At 33.5% G+C, this 26,881-nt stretch overlaps 1 protein-coding gene across 1 annotated transcript; it reads left to right on the forward strand.

The window, feature by feature from the left end:
* The first annotated feature begins 327 nt into the window (after nucleotides 1–327).
* On the forward strand, nucleotides 328–22,103 carry LOC127854184 (carbohydrate sulfotransferase 15-like). The gene is made up of 6 exons (XM_052389197.1): nucleotides 328–522; nucleotides 1,878–2,000; nucleotides 4,817–4,973; nucleotides 7,472–7,643; nucleotides 18,456–18,600; nucleotides 20,868–22,103. The coding sequence occupies exons 1-6, from the start codon at nucleotides 399–401 to the stop codon at nucleotides 21,059–21,061; spliced, it is 915 nt and encodes a 304-aa protein (XP_052245157.1). The 5' UTR covers nucleotides 328–398; the 3' UTR covers nucleotides 21,062–22,103.
* The last annotated feature ends 4,778 nt before the right edge of the window (nucleotides 22,104–26,881 follow it).

The raw sequence follows: 26,881 nt of genomic DNA on the forward strand, positions 1-26,881 counted from the left end.
TGCCAAAATCTGTGAAAAGGCCCCTTTAATGCACACACCTTTCTGATTTAAGCAATTACTGCATTCTAAATATATATTTTTTAATTTACAGAAAATCTTCAGAAATGTACTGGGTTATTTTATTATATTTTGCAAATCGACATTCATAACACTAAGGACTAAATTTTTATTGAATCTCTGATTTAGATTTTGACAACTTTTTATGTGTGTTTGCAATAAATCAAACCTGTTATCCGTAGTTCAGTACGAACGTTTACTGCCTATTTTAATTTACACGAGTAGCTTCAATATCCATTGATAATTCGCCTCTGTTTGTGTTGCAGCCCCAAATCAAATTTGATCCGAAATTCAAAAATCCGTGCTGGCACGACAAGAAGAAATTGGTCTGTTTGCCATACATGTTCATCATTGGCGTTAAAAAGTGTGGAACCAGCGACCTCTTCTTTCGGACAGCAATGCATCCGGACTTCGCGCATCCCGGCTTCAAGGAAGCGCAATGGTTTGCGCGCAGACGCTTCACAAGTACGAATCTGTGCCATGTTTAATAATAATTTTTTTTATAACAGTGATAAATTTATGTAAAGACTACATGTTAGGATCTCTGATTTGGTAAAAAAACTTAACTTCTAGACTCTTCTTCCTTAAATTTACGATGAGATATTTAGCCCTCAACGTTTCACAGGTTTGAATCCACAGAGGATTTTGTCTTATTATGGTCGAACGACATATAACGATTTATCTTTTAGCGCTGCAATATGCGCGAAAACGTTATTGCAAGTATGACTCTGAGCGATTTATTTGTTTAAGATCATGCGAACAAGTAATCGTATTACTAAAATGTTAACTCACTGGCGATTCCAACCATTAATCTCCCTGTCTTTTCAACGATCCTATGATACATTTGATTTACGACTGAATCTTTGCCCAGTGAAAAGAAAGTAATGGAATTACTGCATTAATGACAATTGCTAAGCATAAGAACTGGTGCTTTGCAATTGTACCTTTTCAACGTAACTTATACGTGTCGTTTGACGCTTAATAAGACGATATCCAGGTTTGATATAGTATCTCGTTGACTTGGAAGGTATTCGGTTCGATATAATTCGAGCAATCGATTCGACTTTTAATGTATTCCCATTTTTTTGGACATGGAAAGATGTTTTGTGATTTCCCACAAATTTCGATTTCGATCATTAATTAGGATGGATGTGTAACGTGATTGTTCCTGTTTAAACATTACCGGTATACGTAATTAAGTAGACAAAATCAAATTACTTTGACACTTTAATTTGTACGTGCAAAAGTAATGTTCTTATTGACAGCAATTCAATAGAGATCATGTTTATATTTTTTACTTTTCTCTGAAACTATTGCATAATTATCAAACCTTTAAATAGGAAAATAAATTTTAAGGTCTCGACAGAAATTCATCAGGAATGTTTTTGGAAATTCTTTAACAGTTTATATGTAAATTTCAAGAAAATTTTCACATACCGTGACAGTTTCGATCCACCATTGGTGAATCTTCATCAGACTGTGACTTCGCGGGAAGTGAACGTCACAGGGCGGGCTTACTACCGTACTGGTTCCCTTTGTTTACTGCTGGGAACCAGTACGGCAGTAAGCCCGCCCTGTGACGTTCACTTTCCGCGAAGTCACAGTCTGATGAAGATTCACCAATGGTGGATCGATACTGTCACGGAAATTTTTCTTGGAATGTACATATAAACTGTTAAAGAATAAATTTTAAGTTTAAAAAAGCAAATTTACAAATAAAAAATTTCGGCGCATTTCTTTCGATTTTTTTATAACACACCGATAACCAGTCGATTATAATTGGTAAAAACGATAAAAAACGATATGATGATATATTTCAGAAGACAAAAGTATGGCTGATTTCAGCGCTTACATCTCAATGTTTGACAAGGCTGCAAACAAGGTGTACAAAGGTGCAGAACTGATGCCACACGAAAGCTTCACGAACCAACGGACAATAACAGGTAGACAGATCTAGGTAATCGTTTTAACATCAGATATCAGAACATTACTTAAGTAGCTATATACAATAATGGTAGTTGGAAAAAATAATAACGAAGATGATAGCAGACTCAAAACACTCTTCACCTGCAATAGTAAAATCTAGTAAAATACCCAATATGTTTAACGAAGAAAATATTATTAATAATAATCGGTATCGTTTAAAGATATGTTTTTATCGTACTGAAGATGTCTTTTATATATTAATTGGAAAACTGGTTCACGAATGTTTGCACGTTTTCCATATTTTAATTTAAAATCAACATAATTTTTAATTTTTGTAATTGTACATGGGGGGGGGGGAGGGGAGAGAGATTTAAGTGATAACATATTTTATTTAAGAATTGAGTTACCCAAAACAAGGGGGCTATCAGACGGCGGGTGGATGTATGAACTAAAGTGGAAATGATAATAAAAGTACACCCGTTATCAAATGTTCAGTTCCTTGAATGAAAAAGCTGGTTATGTCGAAAAAGGCTGACTTAAAATTAGTTTCGGCCCATGTTTCGATAGAAGAGATTTTCCTCAAGTTTACTTTCGTTGTTCTGTACAAGAATTTAAACATAAAAGCATAAAATTTACTTTTTATTATTTTTCTGTCGTATAAAAATATTTTTATGTCATAATATATATACTTCCATGTTTAATAAGTAAATAACGTTTTTAAGATGCTATCATACGTGAATGTCCAATCAGTTTAAGAATCTGGTGATCTTGTATGAACATTATTCAGAATAACTTAGTGGTAGGTGACATAATGTCAATCCAACCTGATTCTAAAGAGCCTCCATATGCGTGAAGTCTTTGTTGTCTTATTACATGTAATATATATTAATAATCTACCACCATTTTGATTATCTCTATCGCAGCGAATAAAATTGTAATTTGGAATGTGTAGAATCTAATAATGTATTGTACAAAAAGTCACACAAAGAAATGAATGTTTGATGTATAAATAACATTTTTTTATTTCATCTTTACTAAGATTAAATGTGATTTACAATTAATCAAAAGTAATCTTTTTTTTCGAAGTAAAAAATAGTTGCATGCAACATTCGTAATTAAAAATAAAGCTATCGCAAGTAGAACTACTTTCAATCTGTGGTGTTAATCATTATAATATGACACGTCGTACAGTATTACAGAATTACATCATGCATGTTCCTATTGTCACATATAATCAAATGGTTGAGGGTTCAGTGTCCATGCTTGCCTTTAGTCCAATTACCTGACAACAGCTGCAATCATATTGCGGCGTTACACATGTCGCAACAACTAGAACTTCGTTCATATGGAGATCTCTACTGTTAAGAATACTTATATGCACGTATGGTTATTACAACCTGTGCATATGTATGTTAATATATACAATTTATAATAAACGCTACCATTTATTATACATATCGTTACTATAAATATTGACACATTGACGTCACGAGCGTGACGTAATTCGCATCCGCCTGATCAATATGAGTATATCGGCCCTGGGAAAATTTTCTAAATCTGAAAAAAATCCGATCCGTGCAACTGAATCTATAAATTATATCAAAAACACTGTTTCAGCTTTAAAAGAAGTCATCAAAGAAATAAAAAATATTATGTGAGTTTTAGATAAAGATCAAGTTCATTATGCAAGGCTTAGAACCATGGCAGCGCGAGGCTTGACAAAAACCTCCAATTTTGGAAAAACCCGAGTGTGTCATTCCATATAGATTTTATAAAAAAGTAGTCCATGAAATAACGAACTTTTTATTGAACAAACAACCTTTGTAACATAGGTCACTTATGCTATTGTGTTGAAAACGAGACAACGCTTAGTTATATCAATAACAATAAATCAATAAAGACTATTATATTAATAGCAATCGAAAAATACCCTGATCTAAAATACCGAAGTTTATACGATCGTTGTTATACTATCGATTTTCTTCTGGTATTAGGATAAAAATTGATAAACGACAGTCTTTATACCTCAATGACAACTTTTATCCAACGCTTATAACAACAAAAAACAACCATATGCACATCCATGTTCTGTTATTCCATCAATGTATCTTAATTTAAGTACAAAGTACTATTTTGTTAAAACGTTTGAACTTAATGTTACCCATTTGAATTAAAACACGATTCATGAAATCTACAGCGCTTTTTCGCATCTCGTTGGGAAAAGTCCTGGTACCGGTCAAGTTGGCATTTATTAACTATAAAACAATACGATGATTTTTATTATTTGCATTTCTAAATATCTGATTATTTTGATGTTTTACTGTCAAACAATAATGCTGTAAAGGTCAATGCATCTTGCATAGATTTTTAAGTGGCATATTCATGCAATATGTTTTTCCTTAATCTAGACATAAAATGTTTGTGTGGTTAATGTTCAAAGTCTAAAAAGCATGACTGATTTAGCCTTATTTGTTTTGCCTTTCCACTAAATTTCGCTGTTTATCCTAAATTTGTATTTTACATCATTTGAAAGGTATTTAATTATCACTAAAAATAAGTTCGGTCGCGGATTGAAAAACAACAACAACAACATTCCGTTGTTAAGCACTAACCGTACTTCATTATAATAGGTCAAGGGTAATGATTGAACCTCGTTCCTTTCTCTGGTACACAGACGTAGAAGTGGTTAGGATATCCATCTTCTATCACTTATGGTTTTGCATGATCTAAAATGTTCTTTATTGCACGCAAGTTAATGAAATAAATGTAAATCTCAGCGATGGTTTCTAAAGTTACTTACTATATAATATCATAAGCATATTCTTTCACGTAGGAGAAGCAAGTCCCTCCAACCTTCATCTCAACTCTCACTGGCAGACATTGCCAGGCAACGAGAATGCTGATGAGCCTAGATACGTGATTCTTGATTACATCCACCATATTTTGCCGGCCGCAAAAATAATCATCACCTTCAGAGATCCGATAGATAGGTATAAAAATACCCACCATTTAAGGATTTATCCGAATGATATGTTTCTTCTACTCTACTCTGTTTGCATCCCTTTATTTTGTATTTACATGGGGTTATAAAGTTAATTCATGTTTGCATTACATGTTATTATGAATGAATTGTTAAAAGAACCGGCTTAATCCCTCTCTTTTGTACTAAACGTTTTCAAGGCGATTACCACATATTTATGTATTTTAGAGTGTCTATTGATGGCTGCCTATGATGTCAATATTCATGACAATTAATATACATCCTCTCAATGCAATCGAGTTGTTTACATCCTGCGTTACGGTGTCATCCTCAGATACATAACGATGATCTGTGGTTGTTGCTACTTTCTCAAATCTCGCAAACAAGAATGTTTTTCGTTGATATGTGTGTATTTACTTCATTTCATCTTGCCTCAGAAAGTTGTATATTGCATTTGTGCATAATTAACCAATGAGTAATTACATTACAATAATTGTTACATTCTGTACGTTCAATTGCTTTTTAATTTAAATAATAATTATGTTAGGTCAAGTTACACTTGCATGTCAGTTATAATTCTGAGCTAAGTGTGAGGTTTGACCCGTAAATCAGCCAGTTATAGAAGGAAAAGTACATATGAATGATGGCTATCGACGGGATATATATATAACAATGTGATTTTTTTCATTACAAATGATGTTTTTAATATAAAATATCATAACCACACGCTAACAACCTGTGCTCCAGCGCGGTGACTCCAGCTTTGATCAATTATATGTTCTAGGTCGTGTGGTATTTTTCGTCAGGTATTCCATAGGCTACTTGTCACTTGTCTTAAATGAATGGCTAGTGTGGTCTAATAAGAATTTATCTCCTCATAATGTTCCCGGAGTTTAATTTCACCATTATCAGAGGGGATAATCACCTGGCAGACAAGATGGCGACGTCCGTGCCGAGAGAGGTATTTTTCGCCGTTTTATACCCTTTATTACTTTTGTTTATTTTTAAGATGACGCTTACTTTTCAGCCATATCAGTAAAATGTGATTAGCGTTTATTTCTTATTTAAATTCGCTTTATATCTCGACTTTACTCCCAGCAAATTTTCTTAGTGGAGCCCTAATTACGTCATCCCGCTTAAATTTTTCGCAGCGAGTCAAGTCGAGATATAGAACGAATATTACTATGAAATGAACGCCAGTAACTCTCTTGCTGATAAGGCTGGAAAGTAGCTGAATTAAAAATAATAATACAAGTAATACAGGGTATAAAACGTCGAAAAATACCTGCCTCGGCATGGACGTCGCCATCTTGATAATCACGTGATTACCCCCTCTGATTATACTTTGGAGAAATGGATCTATATTTACACGGCATAGCTATGATGTCAAAGCATAGCGTAAAGTATATTGTTCTTGTCGTTCGTCTTCATCAGTTTTTATTTACCCAGCGTAAACTTTATAGCAAACTATCTATTATAAAGAAATCGCTGTTCAATGCGTATAGTTAACTTATCAACGAATCATCTAATAGGACAATCATAATACTGGATTATAAGGTTACTTAACCACATACATGGATCGCATAAATCGATTTCATATTAGCAAATGCATTCCGATAACCATAACGTGCGGACCACGCTATCATAAAGTACTGTTCACCAAAAAAGCAAGTAAAATTGTGTAAACGAATGATTGAATGGCGAAATAAACTCGACATTCACAGCTGCTATAGTTTGTAAATAAATCAGGTAGGACATATTTCATGCAAAGTAAATAATTTTATTATATTTGTTGTGCAACTTATTATTAATCATACATTATTAGTCTTTTTTATTTTATTTAATATAGTTTTATTCTTACTTTCATTAACTGCATAACATTTGCGTTAGCAATATATTGGTCTTATTTTATAATCTTGTTGAGCTGATCATTTACTACGGTAATTGATTTAAAAAATCCTACACTCCCATCCTATTTGATGTAACAGACGAACAAACAACCACGGATATTCTTTAAACAATGACAAACCACATGTATGTCTTGGGTATGAACTTATTACAGTGACAAACCTTTACACACACATAAACAAAGTGAGACGACTTCGGTTGCCCAAGCAAGTTAGAAAGCTTATGATTTCACGAGGCACTTTATTAGTTTCAAGGAACCAATTGCCGAACAGAGTGACACCAAACTACAGTCCTGTATAGTGTGTTTGTATAGTGTATAGTATTAGACTGCCTTTAAAGTTTCAGAAGGTACAATAAAGCATTTTTGTAAGTATCACAGTGTTTGTTTTTTACATAAATGTGTATGAAAAGTTTCTGATTACTGGCGGCCGACCTAGCTTTTAACTCACTGTCGTTACATTGACGGTAACAATTGCTGATCGCAATTGTACACATGCTCGTGTTTATTGCTCGTATTTGTGTTGTGCCGTGCTGAAAAAAAACAGAGTCCTGAGATTTCTATGTGTTTATATTTTAATATTATTCTCAGCTTCTTTCCAGACTTTACTCGGACTACTTCCACGAGTTTGGTACTCTACAGAACCGCAACGACGTCGGTCCCGCGCACTTTCATGAGGTTGTAACGGAAGGCATCGATCTGTACAGAAAATGCTTTGAACACCGCACTGTCCGCAGTTGTGCGTACGACCACTCACTTTACGACACCACGAAGGTAAGGCATCTCTGGTATTGTTTGACGTATTAGTTTTAGACACGTATTATATATTTGCATGAATTTATTAACTTGTATGTTCACTTAACGGTGGCCTATCAAGGTTCAAGTCACAAAACTTAAATACATTTGCCTTAAAGCCACACAATCCTGTCAGTATTTTCTTCAGTTTAATAGTTCCTACAAGATGAAAAACATTTCGGAAACGCGGTTTTACATTACGAGAAAATTGTGCGTACGTTTAACAATATCTTTTGTTGATCGTGCGGCTTTTCAAAAAATCTTTGCAATTTTACCAACCGTCTTGTCTCTTCACTGAATAGTGCTAAATCTAAGTACACGTTAATGCAAACATCTTTTAATTATTTTTTCAGCATGATGATTACCAGAATCAAAAATATTATTATTATTAATCGTTTTCCTTTATAATTTAAGCATGGTTAACTTCGCTTTAAAAGGAATAACAAAACGTTCTTCTGGAAAATCACTCACCCAGTTTATGTTTATGTTAAACATGTTCTTCATTCGGTGTTAAAGCGTGCTTCCATTTTATTTTTGTTCTTCATTATTTAATTTTGTTAACATCGTTTTTGATGCTTTAAACGCTGAATTAAAAGGTTTATCTAGTTTTATATTTATTTTCAGAATCAACCAGAGGTATTTAAACTTGGTTAGGTATATAACTGGTGTCATTGTGCTTGTGCAGTGATCTTTGTTGTTTTTCATAAAATCACGTTCTAAGCTTTGCACATATATGTAATACAAACCTCAATACAACAACTGCTTTTTTAACTATGCACACTATAGGTATTCCGACAATACCTTATGATTAGGGGTTAGGTATCTGACACCTACCGTAACCGATATTGCTATGCAAACATCTAATAACATTACACATACAAACTCAACAGCCTTCAAGAATGTATTGCTAAAACATATAGCATAATTATTTATCATAAATAAAAACAAATAGAATAATGTTATTTATTGTTGAATCGTTTTCTATGTCCGCATCCGCTAATTAGTGATACAACTCTACGAGTGAAAGGGAGAACAGAACACAGATTGTGGCATACAACAATGGCTATCATCAATATCACAATACAAACACCGCTACAAGACTTTGACTATACCATATAGTCTAGTAGGAACGGACGTCCACGGTGCATGATTGGAACCTTTTTTTTTTAATATGCTGATGATGTTCTACATTGTCTTGGGTAAAAGGAAATGTTTGTTCCCAAGAAAAATTTCATGCCCACGGGGTCTAAATCCACGATGGCCGCCAAGATGGCCGACCAAAAACATAGGAAATGCCGTTTTTTTCGAAAATGACACAAACAACATATATTTTCTATGATTTTTGTAAGCTTTTTAATTTAAGCCATTGAGAACATATTATTCTTTTAACACAAATAAGTTTTTTGGTAAAAAATTAAACATTGTATGAAAAAAAAGACTATATCAATGAAAAAAAGGTAAAAAAACATGTGTTTTTGTCCTTTTAACATGTTTCAATTTGTATCTAAAAACAGTTTAGATACAATTATTATCCTAACTACATTTATACACACCTATGGGACTAAGGAATATAAATATATAATATTTCATGTGAATATTATAATATAACTGTGATTTGTAAGACAAGAAAAGTGCGTGGGGTAAATGACAAATATAAAGAAAAAATACCCATTGTGCATATTGATATATTTTGAGATATACGAGGCTTGTTAACTTGTTATGTTTATGTATTTTGATCTTTTTGATACTTTTAAGTGTATGCACATTGTTATGCCCCCTGTAGGGTGGCATATAGCAGTTGAACTGTCCGTCAGTCCGTCCGTCCGTTTGTCCGTCCGTCCGAAAACTTTAACATTGGCCATAACATTTGCAATATTGAAGATAGCAACTTGATATTTGGAATGCATGTGTACCTCATGGAGCTGCACATTTTGAGTGGTGAAAAGTCAAGGTCATCATTCAAGGCTAAAGGTAAAAAAAAACAAAACCAAGGGAAGTAAAACGCTTTAAAGGGAGATCATTTCTATTTATCATTTGGCAGGTACAGATCATTTTCACAAGGAAAGTGATATTTTTAAAGGGATATAATAATAATTTTTAAAAAGCGGCGCAGTAGGGGGCATTGTGTTTTTGACAAACACATTTCTTGTTTTTAAACATAACTTTCATGTTCTGTTTATTATAAAAATAAAGATAAAAATCATTTATCAACAATAGGTATAAAATCTCTCACAGTGAGCTCTAGTACTATCAGGGGCTCACGCTGCATGATTCTAAGATTTTATTTGAAAATGCTGATGATAATCTACATTTTGGGGGGTAAAACTTAATTTTTGTACCCACGAAACTTATTGATCACATGGTTTCTAAAGCCAAGATGGCTTCCAAGATGGCTGTTCATAACCCTATAAAATACTGTGTTTGCACGAATTGAGGAATGCATAACATGTTATTTAAAAAAATACAACAATTAATTGTTTTTGATGAAATATATTACATGAATATATTATATGAAAACATGATTAAATACACGTTAAATTGGTACACAAAATGGTTGTTTTCGCGTAGGACATTTTCAAGTATTACCTGAAAAGCTTTTTGGATGAAATTAACATGTCAACTGCATACATAAACCATAAAGAGACTTAGAAATATAATGATATATTATTTTATGTTAATAAAATCCATGATTATTATATACAAGAAAATAAAAGTGGATGGGACAAATGAAAATCTGAAGAAAAAAATGCCTAATGTGCATGTTGATATATTTTAAGATAATTGGTCGTTTTTAAACTTATGTTCACGGATATATGGATTTATTTTCGTACTGATTAGTGCATACACATTGCTTGTAATTAGAAGCTAATTCCACTAACAGTTTTGTTAATAAAAATAGGAAAACAAGATCATATAATTGTATGCACATATCTTACGCATTCAAATCCCTCAAATGAAAAACATTGTTGTAAGATGTCATTTAAATTATCCAATAAAACACATTGTTTTGAAACAAAGATTGTTATTTTCACACACACAAAATCTGCTAAAGATGTGTATTTTTTATTTTTTTGGGAGGGGATGAGGGTAAAGTGTCCATGATGTTTACTACAACTGCATTATACACAATGGCAAGACAAACTCTTAGTTTTTACTAAATTATGAAGTTTCTATGTTGTTCTTGTAACGTTATACTTTCCTTTCTATGTGATTATAGGAAACATATTGCATTCAATCAAGTAAGTAGATTAAATCTAATTAAGTTGAGCAACCAAACCAGTTGTGCGTGTGTGTTTTTTAAGTTTATGAAGTCCTTCCGCGCCTGAGGCTGAATAATGTGTGGACCCGGAGTTGGTTTCATAACTTCTACTTAATTAACTCACTAGACTGTTCTTTAAAAATTAAACAGGAAACTAATAATAAATTGTAAACAGCCATAAATTAAAAAAAAAACATTCCCTTGAAGTTTGTGTCGCCATATCTCGCATTTCTCTGCTCCCTATGCAGGGACTAGTTGCTCTAAAAAGAAATTAACGGCCTTTGATTGTTCCATGAAAGTATTAATGTGACTTACTTGTTAACTCTTCAATATATATTTTAATTCGTAGCAAATTTGTTTTCTGGAATTATTTGAAAATATTTGAAAATGAGCATTGCTTAAAAAATATGTATTTGGACTGAAGTTTATCATAACATACGTTTATCTCAAAGTTTTGAACAACCGTAGCCTGTCCAGCTGATCACACACAACAATTAATGGTGTTCATTAACTCATTCGGATTACTATGAAAGTCGTTGATCACAGACGCCACCTCTCTTTTCCGATGTTTAAATACACAAGCCAGTTATACTTCCAAGGTGTCGCTAAATGTGGGATTTTTTTTCCAGAAAACAATGAGATGTCAGTAGAGTGTTCTTGTTTATTTGTCAACATATGGCACCTTATTTGTAAAATCCGTCAATGTTTTGCGATTCAGCGAAGATTCATTTATCTTTTAAGTGCACAGAAATATGAAATTGCAATACAGCTATTACATCAGCATAAACAGTATGTAACGTCAACAAAAAATGTGGTTTTTGATCGATCCACTAGATATGTTTGCATTTTTTCCCCAAAAGACTAGCCTGTGTTACGGATATGGCGCTTATAACCGGAGGAGGCACACATGTCCAATTTAACTGTGGTACATTTGCATGTTTAAGATCATCCTTCTTATTCTACTTGTTATGTTTGAGCCGATTTTGGTATACTGGTATTCCGAACAAAGTGTTTTGCCAATCATGCCTAGAATGATAATACCTTTATTCTTTATAAGAGGTAAGAAAAGACAACATTACACAATGTCTGGCGTCTTCGTTCGAACGGGTGTTTATCGAATTGTAAACAAGACATTCTTTTTCAAATACAGTCGATAAAACCACGTCGCTTTATTTTAATACGGAATTAATTAAGCGAATTCTTATATAACAAAACTAGTACTCTCGAGTGGTTAATTGTGTATGCAAATTTTGTAAAGCTTATTTCTTTGATATAATTAACACTATTTAACAAATCATTGCCTCTCCGATTGTCAGTATATTTATTCAAACGCTTCAATAGATGAAATAATGTGAGAAATGAGCTTCAATAATAATGCGAGGAAGGAAATACATGTAACAAACTTGTGGGAACGACTTCTCCAGTCTCGGGAAGGAGTACCTATGTGGTGGTGACGACATAGCTAACACACTGGAACAACTTAATAAGTCGTTTAGAATGAAATATCTTACACTAATGATTGAGATAACATACACGTGGTAACGACCAATCAGAATACACGAATCCAAAATTCACGAGCCTATCCTATTCATATCATACAGTAACAGAGTCATGACAGTTTGCCTTGTACAAGTCGTTTTATACATACGTTAAACAAATTGCAAGTGTTCTAATTGTCTAGCTGTCTCACATGAATACCTTAATGGAACAATTTATTTCTTTTTCACAAATTGTAATGCTGTTACCAAGAGTAAGCTCTGTTGTTCCCGCGACTTACTAACTCATTTTCTTGAGCAAGAAATCTTGATCTAACAAGTTAAAAAGACGTAAGAACGATATATTGAGGTATTCTTATAACGTAAATATTACAAAAAAACATGCTCATGTCACATCTATGCTGGTGTACAAGATGATCCAGAAAACGCGTACTTCATTGGCTGAGTAAATTGTTATTTTTGTGTTACCTTTCGTTATCATCAACAACTGTTTAACAATAGACTATATATATCACAAGGTTTGTGCACGAATTAAACGTATTTATAGGGCAAATCTGCCCCTAATCCCCCAACACTAAAAAACACACGAAATATATGGTAAATGTGCTTTAATATTGGTCTTAATTGAAAGAATGACGTTTGCACTCTATGATAAAACTATTTTTGCAATGTTGTTTTGTACTTATTACTCAATTATGATTTGCTTAATCGTGCCATTTCGTAAAATGACCGTTTAAATAAGGTATGAAACTATTCGTGTCAGAGAGAAGTAGCATGTTTTTGTCATAAACAGTCTTATTAAAGAACAGATGCATAACGTATTTTCAAAATATTCGGGATTCAGTTTTTGATTGTATATTGAACAGTCTTTTTTATTCAGGATGCCGACTTGGTTTGACTGAGAGGGGGCATTGTTTATTAAAACTCGCTTATTCTAATGGAAAGTATGTATGTTCTGTATAATTATGGAATAACTTATTTTTGTTTTCCGTTCTTAGCGTCACCTCCTTGGAATTGGATCCCGCTCTTTTGGAAAATGCAAACATATCTTGTAGGTCGGTAATAAACCAATGTCTAAGTTGATTCTATGATTTGAATGTCTTGAAAGTAACTGCTTGATGTCATTACTGATATAATTGGCTGGATTTTTTTCTTCACATAGGAAAAATAGTGATCCCCTGCTTCGATGTTCATCATAACGTATAAAGGTCCGCATGTTTTCAACTGGGTTGCGATTCTTTGGTTCAAAACTACACCAGATCATAACTTTAAAAAACTGCTCATATTTCCATTTTGAAGGCGATTGTATGGTTTTGTACATTAATGTATACAGAAATATTTGAATTGCATTCAATTGCCTAATTTTAAATATTATACATAAGATTATAAAAAAAAAACAACTTATTAAACATAATCATTTTCAAGAGATTGCAACATTTTCAACAACTCCCATTCCCTACAACATGGGTCTTGCAGACGGAAATTAAAGAAATATTTCAAAATATCCATGTGTTTTTTTAAATATAATTGAAGCCTTTGACCGACCATTTAGACCTATAAGCGACCCTGTGGTAGATGCGCATCTTTCTAACAATGGAACGTTTACATGCGCTCGATGAACCGTGCATGTATGACGCAAAAAGCATGTTTTGAACATTCTGGCACGATGACCGCTTTTCACTCAGGACGCATACACACTTAAGGTCTGACTGATTAATGAAAGCAAACTTCAATTTTTATGTCTCACAACTTTAATAAAATTTTAAATATATTCTCGCTATTAAAGTGTTGTTCTTCATTAAAAGATACAGTGTTAACCGCTTGCTGAACATTATTATCATGCTTGTTCGGATTTAAATGTAAAACTTGTGTTTCTTCTAAATATTTCTAAATAAGAGATACACAATGACTTCACATATAAATTTAGCTCTTGATGGTTGTTTACAATTTATTATAAGTTTCCTATTTGATATTTGAACAGCCTAGTGAGTTAATTTAGTAGAAGTTATGGAACCAACTCCGGGTCCACACATTATTCAGCCTCAGGCGCGGAAGGACTTCATAAATTAAAAAACACACACACGCACAACTGGTTTGGTTGTTCAACTTCATTATATTTAATCTACTTACTTGATTGAATGCAATATGCTTCCTATAATCACATAGAAAGGAAAGCATACGTTACAAGAACAGTATACACTTCATAATTTAGTAAAGACTAAGAGTTTGTCTCGCAATTGTGTATTATGCAGTTGTAGTAAACAGCATTGACACTTTACCCGCATCCCCTCCCAAAAAATAAAAAATACACACCTTTAGCAGATATTTTGTGTGTACAAATAACAATCTTTATTTGGAAACAATGTGTTTTATTGGATAATTTAAATTACATCTTACAGCAGTGTTTTTCATATGAGGGATTTGAATGTGTAAGATATGTGCATACAATTATATGATCTTGTTTTCCTATTTTTATTAACAATACTGTTATGAGTTAGTGGAATCAGCTTCTAATTACATGCAATGTACATGCACTAATCAGTACGAAAATAAATCCATATATCCGTGAACATTACAAGTAAAAAAAACGATCAATTACATCATGCACATTAGGCATTTTTTTTTTCAGATTGTCATTTGCCCAATCCACTTTTATTTTCTTGTATATATAAATCATGGGTTATAGTCACATAAAATAATATATCATTTAATTTCTAAGTCTCTTTATGGTTTATGTATGCAGTTGACATGTTAATTTCATCCGAAAAGCTTTTCAGGCAATACTTGAAAATGTCCTACGCAAAAACAACCATTTTGTGTACCAATTTAACGTGTATTTTTATCATGTTTTCATATAATATGTTCATATAATATATTTCATAAAAAACAGTGAATTGTTGTATTTTTTTTCAAATAATATGTTATTCATTCCTTAAATTAAAAAGCTAATCAAAACGGTCAAAGTTAAGTGTTGTTTGCGCAATTCGTGCAAACACAGTATTTTATAGGTTTATGGGCAGCCATCTTGGAAGCCATCTTGGCTTTAGAAACCATGTGATCAATTAGTTTCGTGGGTATAAAAAATTAAGTTTTACCCCCAAAAATGTAGATTATCATCAGCATTTTCAAATAAAATCTTAGAATAATGCAGCGTGAGCCCCTGATAGTACTAGAGCTAATTGTGAGAGATTTTATACCTATTGTTGATAAATGATTTTTATCTTTATTTTTATAATAAACAGAACATGAAAGTTATGTTTAAAAACAAGAAATGTGTTTGTCAAAAACACAATGCCCCCTACTGCGCCGCTTTTTAAAAATAATGATTATATCCCTTTAAAAAATATCACTTCCCCTGTGAAAATGATCTGTACCTGCCAAATGATAAATAGAAATGATCTCCCTTTAAAGCTTTTTACTTCCCTTGTTTTTTTTTTTTACCTTTAGCCTTGAATGATGACCTTGACTTTTCACCACTCAAAATGTGCAGCTCCATGAGGTACACATGCATTCCAAATATCAAGTTGCTATCTTCAATGTTTAATTTTTCACCAAAAAACTTATTTGTTTAATAACAATATGTTCTCAATGGCTTAAATTAAAAGGCTTACCAAAATCATGGAAAATATATGTTGTTTGTGTCATTTGCGAAAAAACGGCATTTCCTATGTTTTTGGTCGGCCATCTTGGCGGCCATCTTTGATTATGACCCCGTGGGCATGACATTTTTCTTGGGAACAAACATTTTCTTTTACCCAAGACAATGTAAAACATTATCAGCATATTTAAAAAAAAAAGCTTTCAATCATGCACCATGGACCTCCGTTCCTATTAGACTAATATATCACAATACAAAAATAGCTACAAGACTATGACTATACCATAAATCACGATACAAACATCGCCACAACACTATGACTATACCAGATATCACACTACAAACATCGCCACAAGACTATGGCTATACCAGATATCACAATACAAAAATAGCTACAAGACTATGACTATACCATAAATCACGATACAAACATCGCCACAAGACTATGACTAAACCAGATATCACACTACAAACATCGCCACAACACTATGACTATACCATATATCACGATACAATCATCGCCACAAGACTATGACTAAACCAGATATCACACTACAAACATCGCCACAACACTATGACTATACCATATATCACGATACAATCATCGCCACAAGACTATGACTAAACCAGATATCACACTACAAACATCGCCACAACACTATGACTATACCATATATCACGATACAAACATCGCCGCAAGACTATGGCTATACCAGATATCACAATACAATCATCGCCACAAGACTATGACTAAACCAGATATCACACTACAAACATCGCCACAACACTATGACTATACCATATATCACGATACAAACATCGCCACAAGACTATGGCTATACCAGATATCACAATACAAACATCGCCACAAGACTATGACTACACCAGATATCACAATACAAACATCGCCACAAGACTATGGCTATACCAGATATCACAATACAAACATCGCTACAACACTATGACTATGCCAGATATCACCATACAATCACCGCTACAAGATTATGACTTTACCAGATATCAAATTACAAACATCGCTACAAGAGTATTACTATACCAGATATCACAATACAAACACCGCTACAAGAATCTGACTATACCAGATATCACAATACACACATCGCAACAAGATTATGACTATACCAGATATCACAATACAAACACCGCTACACGACTATGACTATACCAGATATCACAATACAAACATCGCTACAAGGCTCTGACGATAACAGATATCGCAATACAAAAACCACTTCATGTATATGACTAGAACATATATCGCAAAGCAAATTCACTTAAAATAATATGCCTATACCTGAAATTAATACGAACCATGCAAGCTAATTAAGACTGTAAGTGATATCGCAATACAAACACCGCTACACGTCAATGGCTGTAACGATATCACAAAACACCGCTTCAAGACTATGACTATAAACGTATCACTTTACAGATACCGCTATTCCTTCTGGACTTTTTCCGATATAACAATACAAGCGACGTTACAAAACTAATAAAGCAAACGACAAATTTGCAGAAACATTTATCAGAAGAGAAGTTTTGTTTATTCACTACTTTTATATTAGTACAACAAAGCATAAAACCAATAAAACAATATAGGCAGAACTGTAAAACCTGATATTATATACGATTGGTTAATTCACACATTCCAAAATGCCCGGTTAACGATGCGTTATTAGACTTATGCTTTAATCGTGATCACAAGCACAGCACACTATTAGGCTGCTAAAACGGATAGAAAAGTCAATAGGACGTCACTCAAGATGATCAGATACCACTCTCAAATTGTTTGAAGGCATTTTGAACGACCCTCAATCAGAACATAAGTGTGTCTGGCTGAAGGGCCGATTTGTTCGATTCACATTACTTTTAACCTGCATTAACACATGTTCTTTAGAGTGTAAGCCGCATTGTCAAGAGTAGAATAACCTGTTATATGTTTATGCCATATCACAGTATCGAATATTAATATTCTTGAAAGTTGAAGAACCACCACCAATAACATATCTACGAATATAAACAGCTTCATATCTATGTTTGACCCGCTTATGAGCTTTAGGGCGCTTGAAAAAGCGTTCGATGTAAATTTAAAATTGCAATAAAAATGTATTTGGTAAAGATCCCGCAACCTTTTGTATACACCCGTAAACGTTTCAATACGATTTATCTACATGCTTATTCAATGTAATAACTTGGTACTAGAGATTGAAAAAACAAAAATGTGACAACATGTGTTTTCTTACCAAAGCAGAGCTTGCTAAAATCGCTGATTTTGTTAATTCTTATTAATAGTAGTACCCATGCCGTTGATCAAGAACACTAACGTAAGAACTCTGGGAAAGTGACTAAGAAATATATCAGAAGTTATTTTTTCTTCTGAACCTTCTTAAAGATATTCCACTTACCACTGTTTACAGATGCAGGTGCAACTTGGAATTTATTATATATACTGGCAAGAACTGACGCGACTTTTCTCACGTGACAACATCCTCGTGCTACAAAATAAAGATATGAAGTACAAAGAAAGGACAATGAAGATGGTTTACAATTTCCTTGGCCTCCGTGAGTAAACTTGTCATGTTTCTAATACGGAAAAAAATAAATCTTATATGTAAACGTATTTTAATATTTAATATTTCCAAGTAACCTGTTGTGCAAAAAAACAGAAACATAAAAATAAATGTGTTTTATATGAATATGTGATTACAACTAAGTTTGAATACATTCTCAAGTAAATGCGTATGGCCTGCTATGCATATAACATGCACATTTTCTCAACATTTATTGTTATGGTGACGATCCGCTGAAAGCGTTAGTCAGTCATGCAGGCCTTATCTAAATTTGAAGACTTAAAAAAAATAATTTTAACTTTTTACATAGTATCACTTTTCCTATGAGTAAGTCATTTGAAACAAACAAGCTTTTATTGTCACAACAGAGTTTATTCTCGGTCAAAATGAAAGGGGCCTTTTCACAGATTTTGGCATGTTTTGAAGTTTGCCATTAAAGCGGGTATATACGATTTTTTATATGTGTTTAATTGTAATATATTGATAAAATATGTTACAATAACACAAAATAGGCAAGAAAAATTATACATTAAAGCCGAATTTCATAAAATGCAGCAAAGACAAATTAGTGCCCCGAGCCGATAGTGAAGTACATATTTTCCTACAATAACCGAAGCATTCGTCTTTGTATTAGGATCGGAGATAGTGTTCGTGTGTCGTATGAATAGATACCGTTGCAGAATTTCAAATAAACCGTTAAACTAAGTTTAGATGCACATCGTACATGTATGGTATACATACTGGCGAATTCGGCTGTACAGCCGTTTTCAATTTCAGAATTAAATATCTGGCTAATTTCGCATTTTTTGACACATGTTCTTCTTAACTTTTATGTTAATTTATATTGAAATATATATATAATAAGTTTTTTACACAGTTTATATAAATTCATAAATATTTGACTAAATCGTATATACCCGCTTTAAATGCTTTATATTGATAAATGTAAACATTAAATTTTAAAAGTTCCAGTAAAAAATCTAAAATAAAATTTAAAAAAGGAAAAAAAGTAGCCCGCAGTAGGGCTCGAACCAGTGACCCCCAAAAGCCTGAAGTAAAAACGCATGAGCCAACTGAGCTATCCTGCCAAGCACACATATGATGTGTATTTTATACCTTATATAAGCATCTTCGTAGTTTCACAAATTTAAACGACAATAACAGAACTCTCCAAATTATTCAATCGTTTCGCGTTGCAACGCTTTATAATTTTTAGGTTTTTAAAGGGATCTTTTCACGGTTTGGTAAATTGACAAAATTGAAAAAAGTTGTTTCAGATTCGCAAGTTTTCGTTTTAGTTATTTGTGAGGAAACAGTATTACTGAACATTTACCATGGTCTAATATAGCCAATATATGCATCTTTTGACGATTTAAAAACCTAAAAATTATAAAGCGTTGCAACGCGAAACGAGCGAATAATTTGGAGAGTTCTGTTGTTGTCGTTAAATTTTGTGAAACTACGAAGATTGCTCATATAATGCATAATATACTTCAACCAAGAATGCATGGCAGAATAGCCGAGCGGGCTTATGCGTTTTTACTCCAGGTTACTCCAGGACTCCGGGGGTCACTGGTTCGAGTCCAGCTGCGTCTACTTTTTTTTCTTTTTTAAATTTTATTCTTGATTTTTTACTGGAGCTTTTAAGATCCAATGTTTACATTTATCAATATAAAGCATTTAATGACTTATTTCAAAACATGCCAAAAACTGTGAAAAGGCCCCTTTAAATCGTCAAAAGATGCATACAATGGCTATATTAGGCCATGGCAAATGTTCAGTAATACAGTTTCCTCTCAAATATCATAACTAAACAGAAAATTTGCTGAAACAACTTTTTTTTAAATTTTGTCAATGAAAGGATCCCTTTAAGTCCAATATATAAAGCATTTGAAACAAACACGTACTTTCATAGCGAAGCTAAGTATCAGTCAAAACGCAAGATCTTATGGAAAAGGCGTTCAATACATGCATTTTCGTATTTATTTACACACTACAAATGTACATTCCCACGAATAAAGCATTTAACGCATGCTAAATATTATTTAGACAGCAGAACTTACCCCCAGTTGAGATGCAAGGTCTCGCTGATCAAGCATCCAAACCATGCATACTTCGTTCACACCGGGGACCTTACCACAGTCTAAATTCGATTTTCTGTAAATAAATCATCATACAGACTTTATTAACACACGAGAGCCAGTGCAATTCAAACAAAATAAAAGTGTTTTAAATAAAGCGTTCAAATTGTTAACACAGGTGAGTTAACAGCCGTGGAAATGCAGAGTGTTGTGAAATCCCAGGAGCAATACATTCGAAAGGCCTCGTATAAAGAAAAGGGTCCTATGTTGAAGGAGACACGTGAACTGCTGACGGAATTCTACCAACCTTTCAACGAAAAAATGGCGGAATTGACGGGAGATTCTCAGTTTTTATATATGGATACTTCTTGAATGACGGAGATGCTTATTGTGTTGGCTTTGAAACATTGTTCATCGATGCATATTATAATGCGTTGAGCGGGATACACCTACTCGTGGTTTTATAAAAAATATTTCTTTAGATTTTGACCATATCTAAGATAACATGTATTTTATTTTATTTCCGCCACAGATTGTTTCCGTTTATTAGAACGATATTGTTTCATTTTATGTTCCCAAGCATGTCCATACTTAGATTTCAATAATGAAACCAGTGTTTTTTCATCATTTTGGGAATGGGTGCGGGTCCCTTTGGATTTGGAAAAATTAGCGTCGTTTTGGCTTAAATTGGGAAAAAAGTGTTGCTGTCTTTTTATTAACAAATGCTTAAACATTGAGAATAAAAGTGATGTGAATACATTAACTAAGGTTTAACTTCCAGAGCTTGCTGTTAGATGAACTCAATGTTGAGATTTATTTGTATTTTTTTTAACCTTCAATTGGGAATTTTTGGATCCCATTTGAAAAAAAACCATATACGTTTTTCCATTGGAAATGGGGTCCCCTACAGGCCCCAAGTTTGAACGACAAAACACACACACTTCAAATCAATTATTAAGACAGAAACTTTCATATGGCAACACAATTCTTTCAAAAAGAACGAAGTACTTGCCCATCATTTGCGTTTCAAGATGTATTATTATTATTATTATTATAAAATCCACAATTGATGGGGTTGTACGCACTTATTTTTTAATCCATCGTATATGAACTGAATGATAGTTTGTTACGTGTATAATATTTAAATGAATACTATTTTTCTAATTAATTTTTAGGTTAGTGATTGTTGTTTGTTAACATGATTACATAACATGCTTTGACATACATAAATCGGTTTTATATCGTCGACGATTGATGATTTTTTATGTTAGGAAAGTACATGTGTGAGATTCAATGATGAAGTCTCTCCTCGTCTTAACGACGCTATTTTCAAGGGATTTCCATATTTGACTTTTCAGATACGTAATTTATATGCCGGAAACAAAAAACCCCATTAATTGTTATATTATAAAGAATTGCCTAACAATATGTTATAGATGATAATTTGAAAGTTGAATAGATGATTACTTTATAATAATGTATGTATGTTATATGTTGCACTTTGGTGTGCTTCTGGGGTTTTTGTTGAGCGGAGGGGAAGGAGAGAGTCAGTATATATGTGTATATCCATTTTCGAAGTAGATTGCGTCCCGGATCAGTTCCCTGTGTGCAGATCCATCGAAGATTAATTCATGAACAACTGTACAGTTACAAACAATCACAACCATATTGGAAACTTGAGCAACTTTGTAAGTTGTGACATGGTAAAGTTAAAAAACAAATCGATGTTTTGTCTGTGTGCCTAACAAATTTCCATCCTATCAAATCGCTAACGACATCAAACGATTGCATTCAACATAAGTCAGTTTCTGCATTCACAAAAACGTTGCCTACTTGCCGCTGAAATTGAGATTCTTTCTTCCAAAAGTGATGGAGAAAATTAGTTTATTTAATGGTATTATTGATATATTGTTTTTATTTTCTTCTGAACTCTGTCCCAAGAGATTGTTAGTGGGGGTTAAGCATGATATAGCAGAGGCTTCCCTTGATGTTTTGAGCTCCCGATGTAAAGCACCGATACACTGCAGATCGGTTTAACTTCTCATTCAAAGTACAGCCAATACTTAAATCTTGTGTTAATCGAAGTTTTTGAGGTCAACAGCGCTTGAGGCTGCATTATGTGAGGACCCGGACTGTGTCCCAGCACTGCTTACTTAATTCACGTACTAGGCAAACGAAAAATGGGACGAATTGTACTATATGTGCAAATTCCAGCTATTTAAGTTTTTAATATAATGCATATACAATGTAGTTTGGCTTGGTCTTGTGCTGAGTGTGTGTGTGTGTGTGTGTGTGTGTGCGTGCGTGCGTGTGTGTGTGCGGGGGGGGGGGGATAACCGGTGCATGCGGAGGAAACCCCACCTGTCCGGTATGGTGAGCACTGAACAAGCTCACATGCATCGGGAACGGGCACTTAACCCGGGTCGTCTATGTGATAAGCACGCGTACCAACCACTGCGTTAACAGGACAGTCCCAATATTGAAATCGTCGAAACCTCGATGCAGATCTACGAAGCTTTTCTGCTAATCTAACGTGATCTAGTCTAGTTGCGATTTTGGTTTCCGACGATGTAATGCTGGTGATATCTTCGGTGGACGAAAGATATGTAGAACAAAAACACACAACTAAAATAAAACCAATTCAAGTTGGTGGTGGAAATGTCCAAATGCTCAAAAACTTTGTAAAATATTGTAGTTTTTCAAAAAGATATTTTTTGACTTTTAATCCTAAATTTGGTGTTTGGGTTTATTTTTCGTAAAATGATCCGCCTTGTAACAGTAGCGGTAACGGTTCCCGAATCACAGCATGTTTTATAATATGGTGGAAGAAACATTTCGGTTATTAGATTGTTCTTGTCCGGTGGCCAAGAAAAGACTTTCGGTGTCCTCTCTAAAACCCCTCACAGTCTTGCCTTTCCAGTGGGTTACACGGAATACACTGCATCACGATGTAAAATAATTCCAGATCAGCAAGGCTTTCTAGTTTGTATATGGTTCTTATTTAATGCAAATTCCAAGTTGTTCTCTGCCTTTTTATGCCCAACCCCCTTACGAAGATGAGTGGGTATTTTGTTTTGCTGGATGTCGGTCGGTTTGTCTGTCGGTAGACCAGTTCGTTTCCGATCAATAAAATGTGAACGGATTGACCAATTGGCTTCATACTTCCTATGCGCTTTGCCAGGAGATAACCCCTATTGAAACTGGGGTCACATTGTCAAAGGTCAAGGTCACACTAAGAGTGAAAATTGTTTCCGATCAATAATTTGTGAACGGTGGAACCGATTAGCTTGATACTTCCCATATGCATTGGCATTTGCCAGTAGATGGCCCCTAGTGATATTGGAGTCACTCAAAGGTCAAGGTCACTGTCACACTAACTCGTCAACTGATTCACCGTTTTGATGATACTTCCCATGTGCATTGACCCCTATTGAAATTGGGGTTACTTTTTCAAAGTTTTAGGTCACTGTGATATTAAGTGTTAACTTGGTTTCCGTTCGATAAATCATCAAAGGATTGAGTGATGGGCATCATACTGTGTCAAGGCCCGGTTTGGGGGAGGTTGGCATATGTCTCCCACAGTGGAGCTTTTGCTAAACATGGTGAACAGCCAAGATTGTAAAGATAGTTAATAAATGACGACTTTTAAACAGCTATTCTTTGTTTACCGAACATCATCACTTTAACAGCAATTTCGGCAAGGGTATGATAAAGATTATCGGAAAAAATCGTATTTATTGCGCGGAAGTTTATGTAAATGCCTTTTTTAAATGTAAATTTGATATTTCAAGTATAAACGTAATGTAAATATCGTTTTTTAAGCGAAAACATAACTAATTTTATCGTAGCGAGATTGGCATATTTTGAAGTTTGTCAATAAATGCTTTAAATAAATAAATGTATACATTAAAACTAAAGAGTTCCAGTATAAACCAAAAATGAAATTAAAGACAGAAAAAAAGGAATGTACACCTGTGCTCGAACCACTGACTATGGGAGTATTTATACAAGAAAAAGAAATCTGAAGCGCATCGTCTTAATCTAAAATCACAAGTAAAATATACAAAAAAACAACAACAGTGAAACAAGGTTATAACACATTTAGAAAAAATGCTTTAAAAATTAAATAATTGAAAAATACAAACCGCGGAGTTTTCTGGAAAACAATTGCAGGCAAACGGTAAGAGCAAATATTGACTTGTGCGAAAACCATTTTAAAACGGTGAATGGCGACGACACGGTATTTTATATCATTAATTATAAACCACAGCCAGCTTCCATTTATAATAACGATTTACATAATGCCCAGATAACATGTGAAGAAATCGAACATTGCATAAAATATTTTCAAAAAAAAAACAACAAAACGTGCGGCATTAAACATTAAAGCATCCTTTCCCATTATGAAATATGTATTTGTTAAACTATTTAATCAATCCAACTTATAAAAATATAGGTTCCGAAAAAGATCTTTCTAACTACGGACCAATCACGTTATTGACTTGTGTAAGTAAATTAATCACCTCAGTTATAATATGCATTTACACAAAATGATCATGAAATACGACCTGATTTGCAAACACCAAACGGGTTTCCGTAAATTTCTTTCAACAGCTGACAATGTGTTGGTCTTTAAAAGTGTGTGCATTTATCGATTTGAAGGTTGCCTTTGATACGACCAATAGGTCATTATTGTGGCATAAGTAAGGCCAGTGCAGTATAAGTGGAAAGTTCTGAAATATTATTAAAAAAATGTACAATAACGCCAAGTCATGTATCATGTGTAATGGTCGAATTATTTATAATGTTCATTGGGGGTAAGGCAAGGAGAAAATCCACCTCAATTCTATACATTCATTGTTTTTGAATGATCTACATTCACATTTTGAAAATGATAGATATGTTGATGGATTAAAATTTCATACTCATTCAAACGACAGCGATATGTTTAACTTTTTCAAACTATGTGTGTTGCTGTACGCTGACGATACTGTTATAGTAGAAGACTCATCGAACGATCTTCAAAATTGTTTAAATGTGTATTCTCAATATTGGGACATGTGGCAACTAACTGTTAACACGTAGAAGGCAAAACATGTTAATTTAAGTAAAGATAGATAAGTTAATTACGCATTTTACTATAAAGATAATCCCATTGAAATTATTTTTTTTATAAATAACTCGGTCTTTTATTCAATAGTAGTAGCTCTTTTTCAGACTGAAAAGAATCAAGCCGAACAAGCCACCTAAGCTTTGTACTGTCTTATTAAAAAATACAGTAACATCGCTTTACAAATGAATATGAAAATTGATATATTTAACAAAATGATTAAACCTATTCTTTTGTAGGATTGTGAATGTTGGGAAGGAAAGCCCCTCCACATTTGTATTCACAAGAGCTTGTCACAGTAGTGCCAAATCCCCGCCGACATGTGTTTGCTTGTATGACAACATTTGTTTTAGAGAGTCGAATAATATTTGTAAAACAAATAAAGGGAGATAATTAAAAAACTATTGCTGAGAGAGTTATGGTTCATGTTCACTGCACTTTTCCTAGTTGCCATCTGTTTATATTTCTAGTTTCAAATAAATCGCTTCAGTAGATTTAGAGTTATGCTCCGGACAAAAATTTACTTTGTAATTAAAACAAGGGAGTTAATTCAAAAACTAAGGTAGATAGTGTTATGGTTATTAGTCACTGCACTTCTCCTACTTGCCATCTGTTTATATTTAAAGTTTCAAGTAAATCCCTTCAGTACATGTAGAGTTATGCTCCGGACAAAAGTTTACTTTGAAATTAAATAAAGGGAGATAATTCAAACACTAAGGTAGATAGAGTTATGGTTCTTAGTCACTGCACTTCTCCTACTTGCCATCTGTTTATATTTCCAGTTTGAAGTAAATCCCTTCAGTATATTAAGAGTTATGCTCCGGACAAAAAATTACTTTGAAATAAAATAAAGGGAGATAATTCAAAAACTAAGGTAGATAGAGTAATGGTTCTTAGTCACTGCACTTCTCCTACTTGCCATATGTTTATATTTCAAGTTTCAAGTAAATCCTTTCAGTAGATTTAAAGTTATGCTCCGGACAAAAAAATACTTTAAAATTATATAAAAGGGGAGATAACTCAAAAACTAAGATTGAGTTATGGTTCTTGGTCACTGCACTTCTCCTAGTTGCCATCTGTTT

The sequence above is a fragment of the Dreissena polymorpha genome, chromosome 12, assembly GCF_020536995.1.
Source record: "Dreissena polymorpha isolate Duluth1 chromosome 12, UMN_Dpol_1.0, whole genome shotgun sequence".
Taxonomy (NCBI): Eukaryota; Metazoa; Mollusca; class Bivalvia; order Myida; family Dreissenidae; genus Dreissena; species Dreissena polymorpha.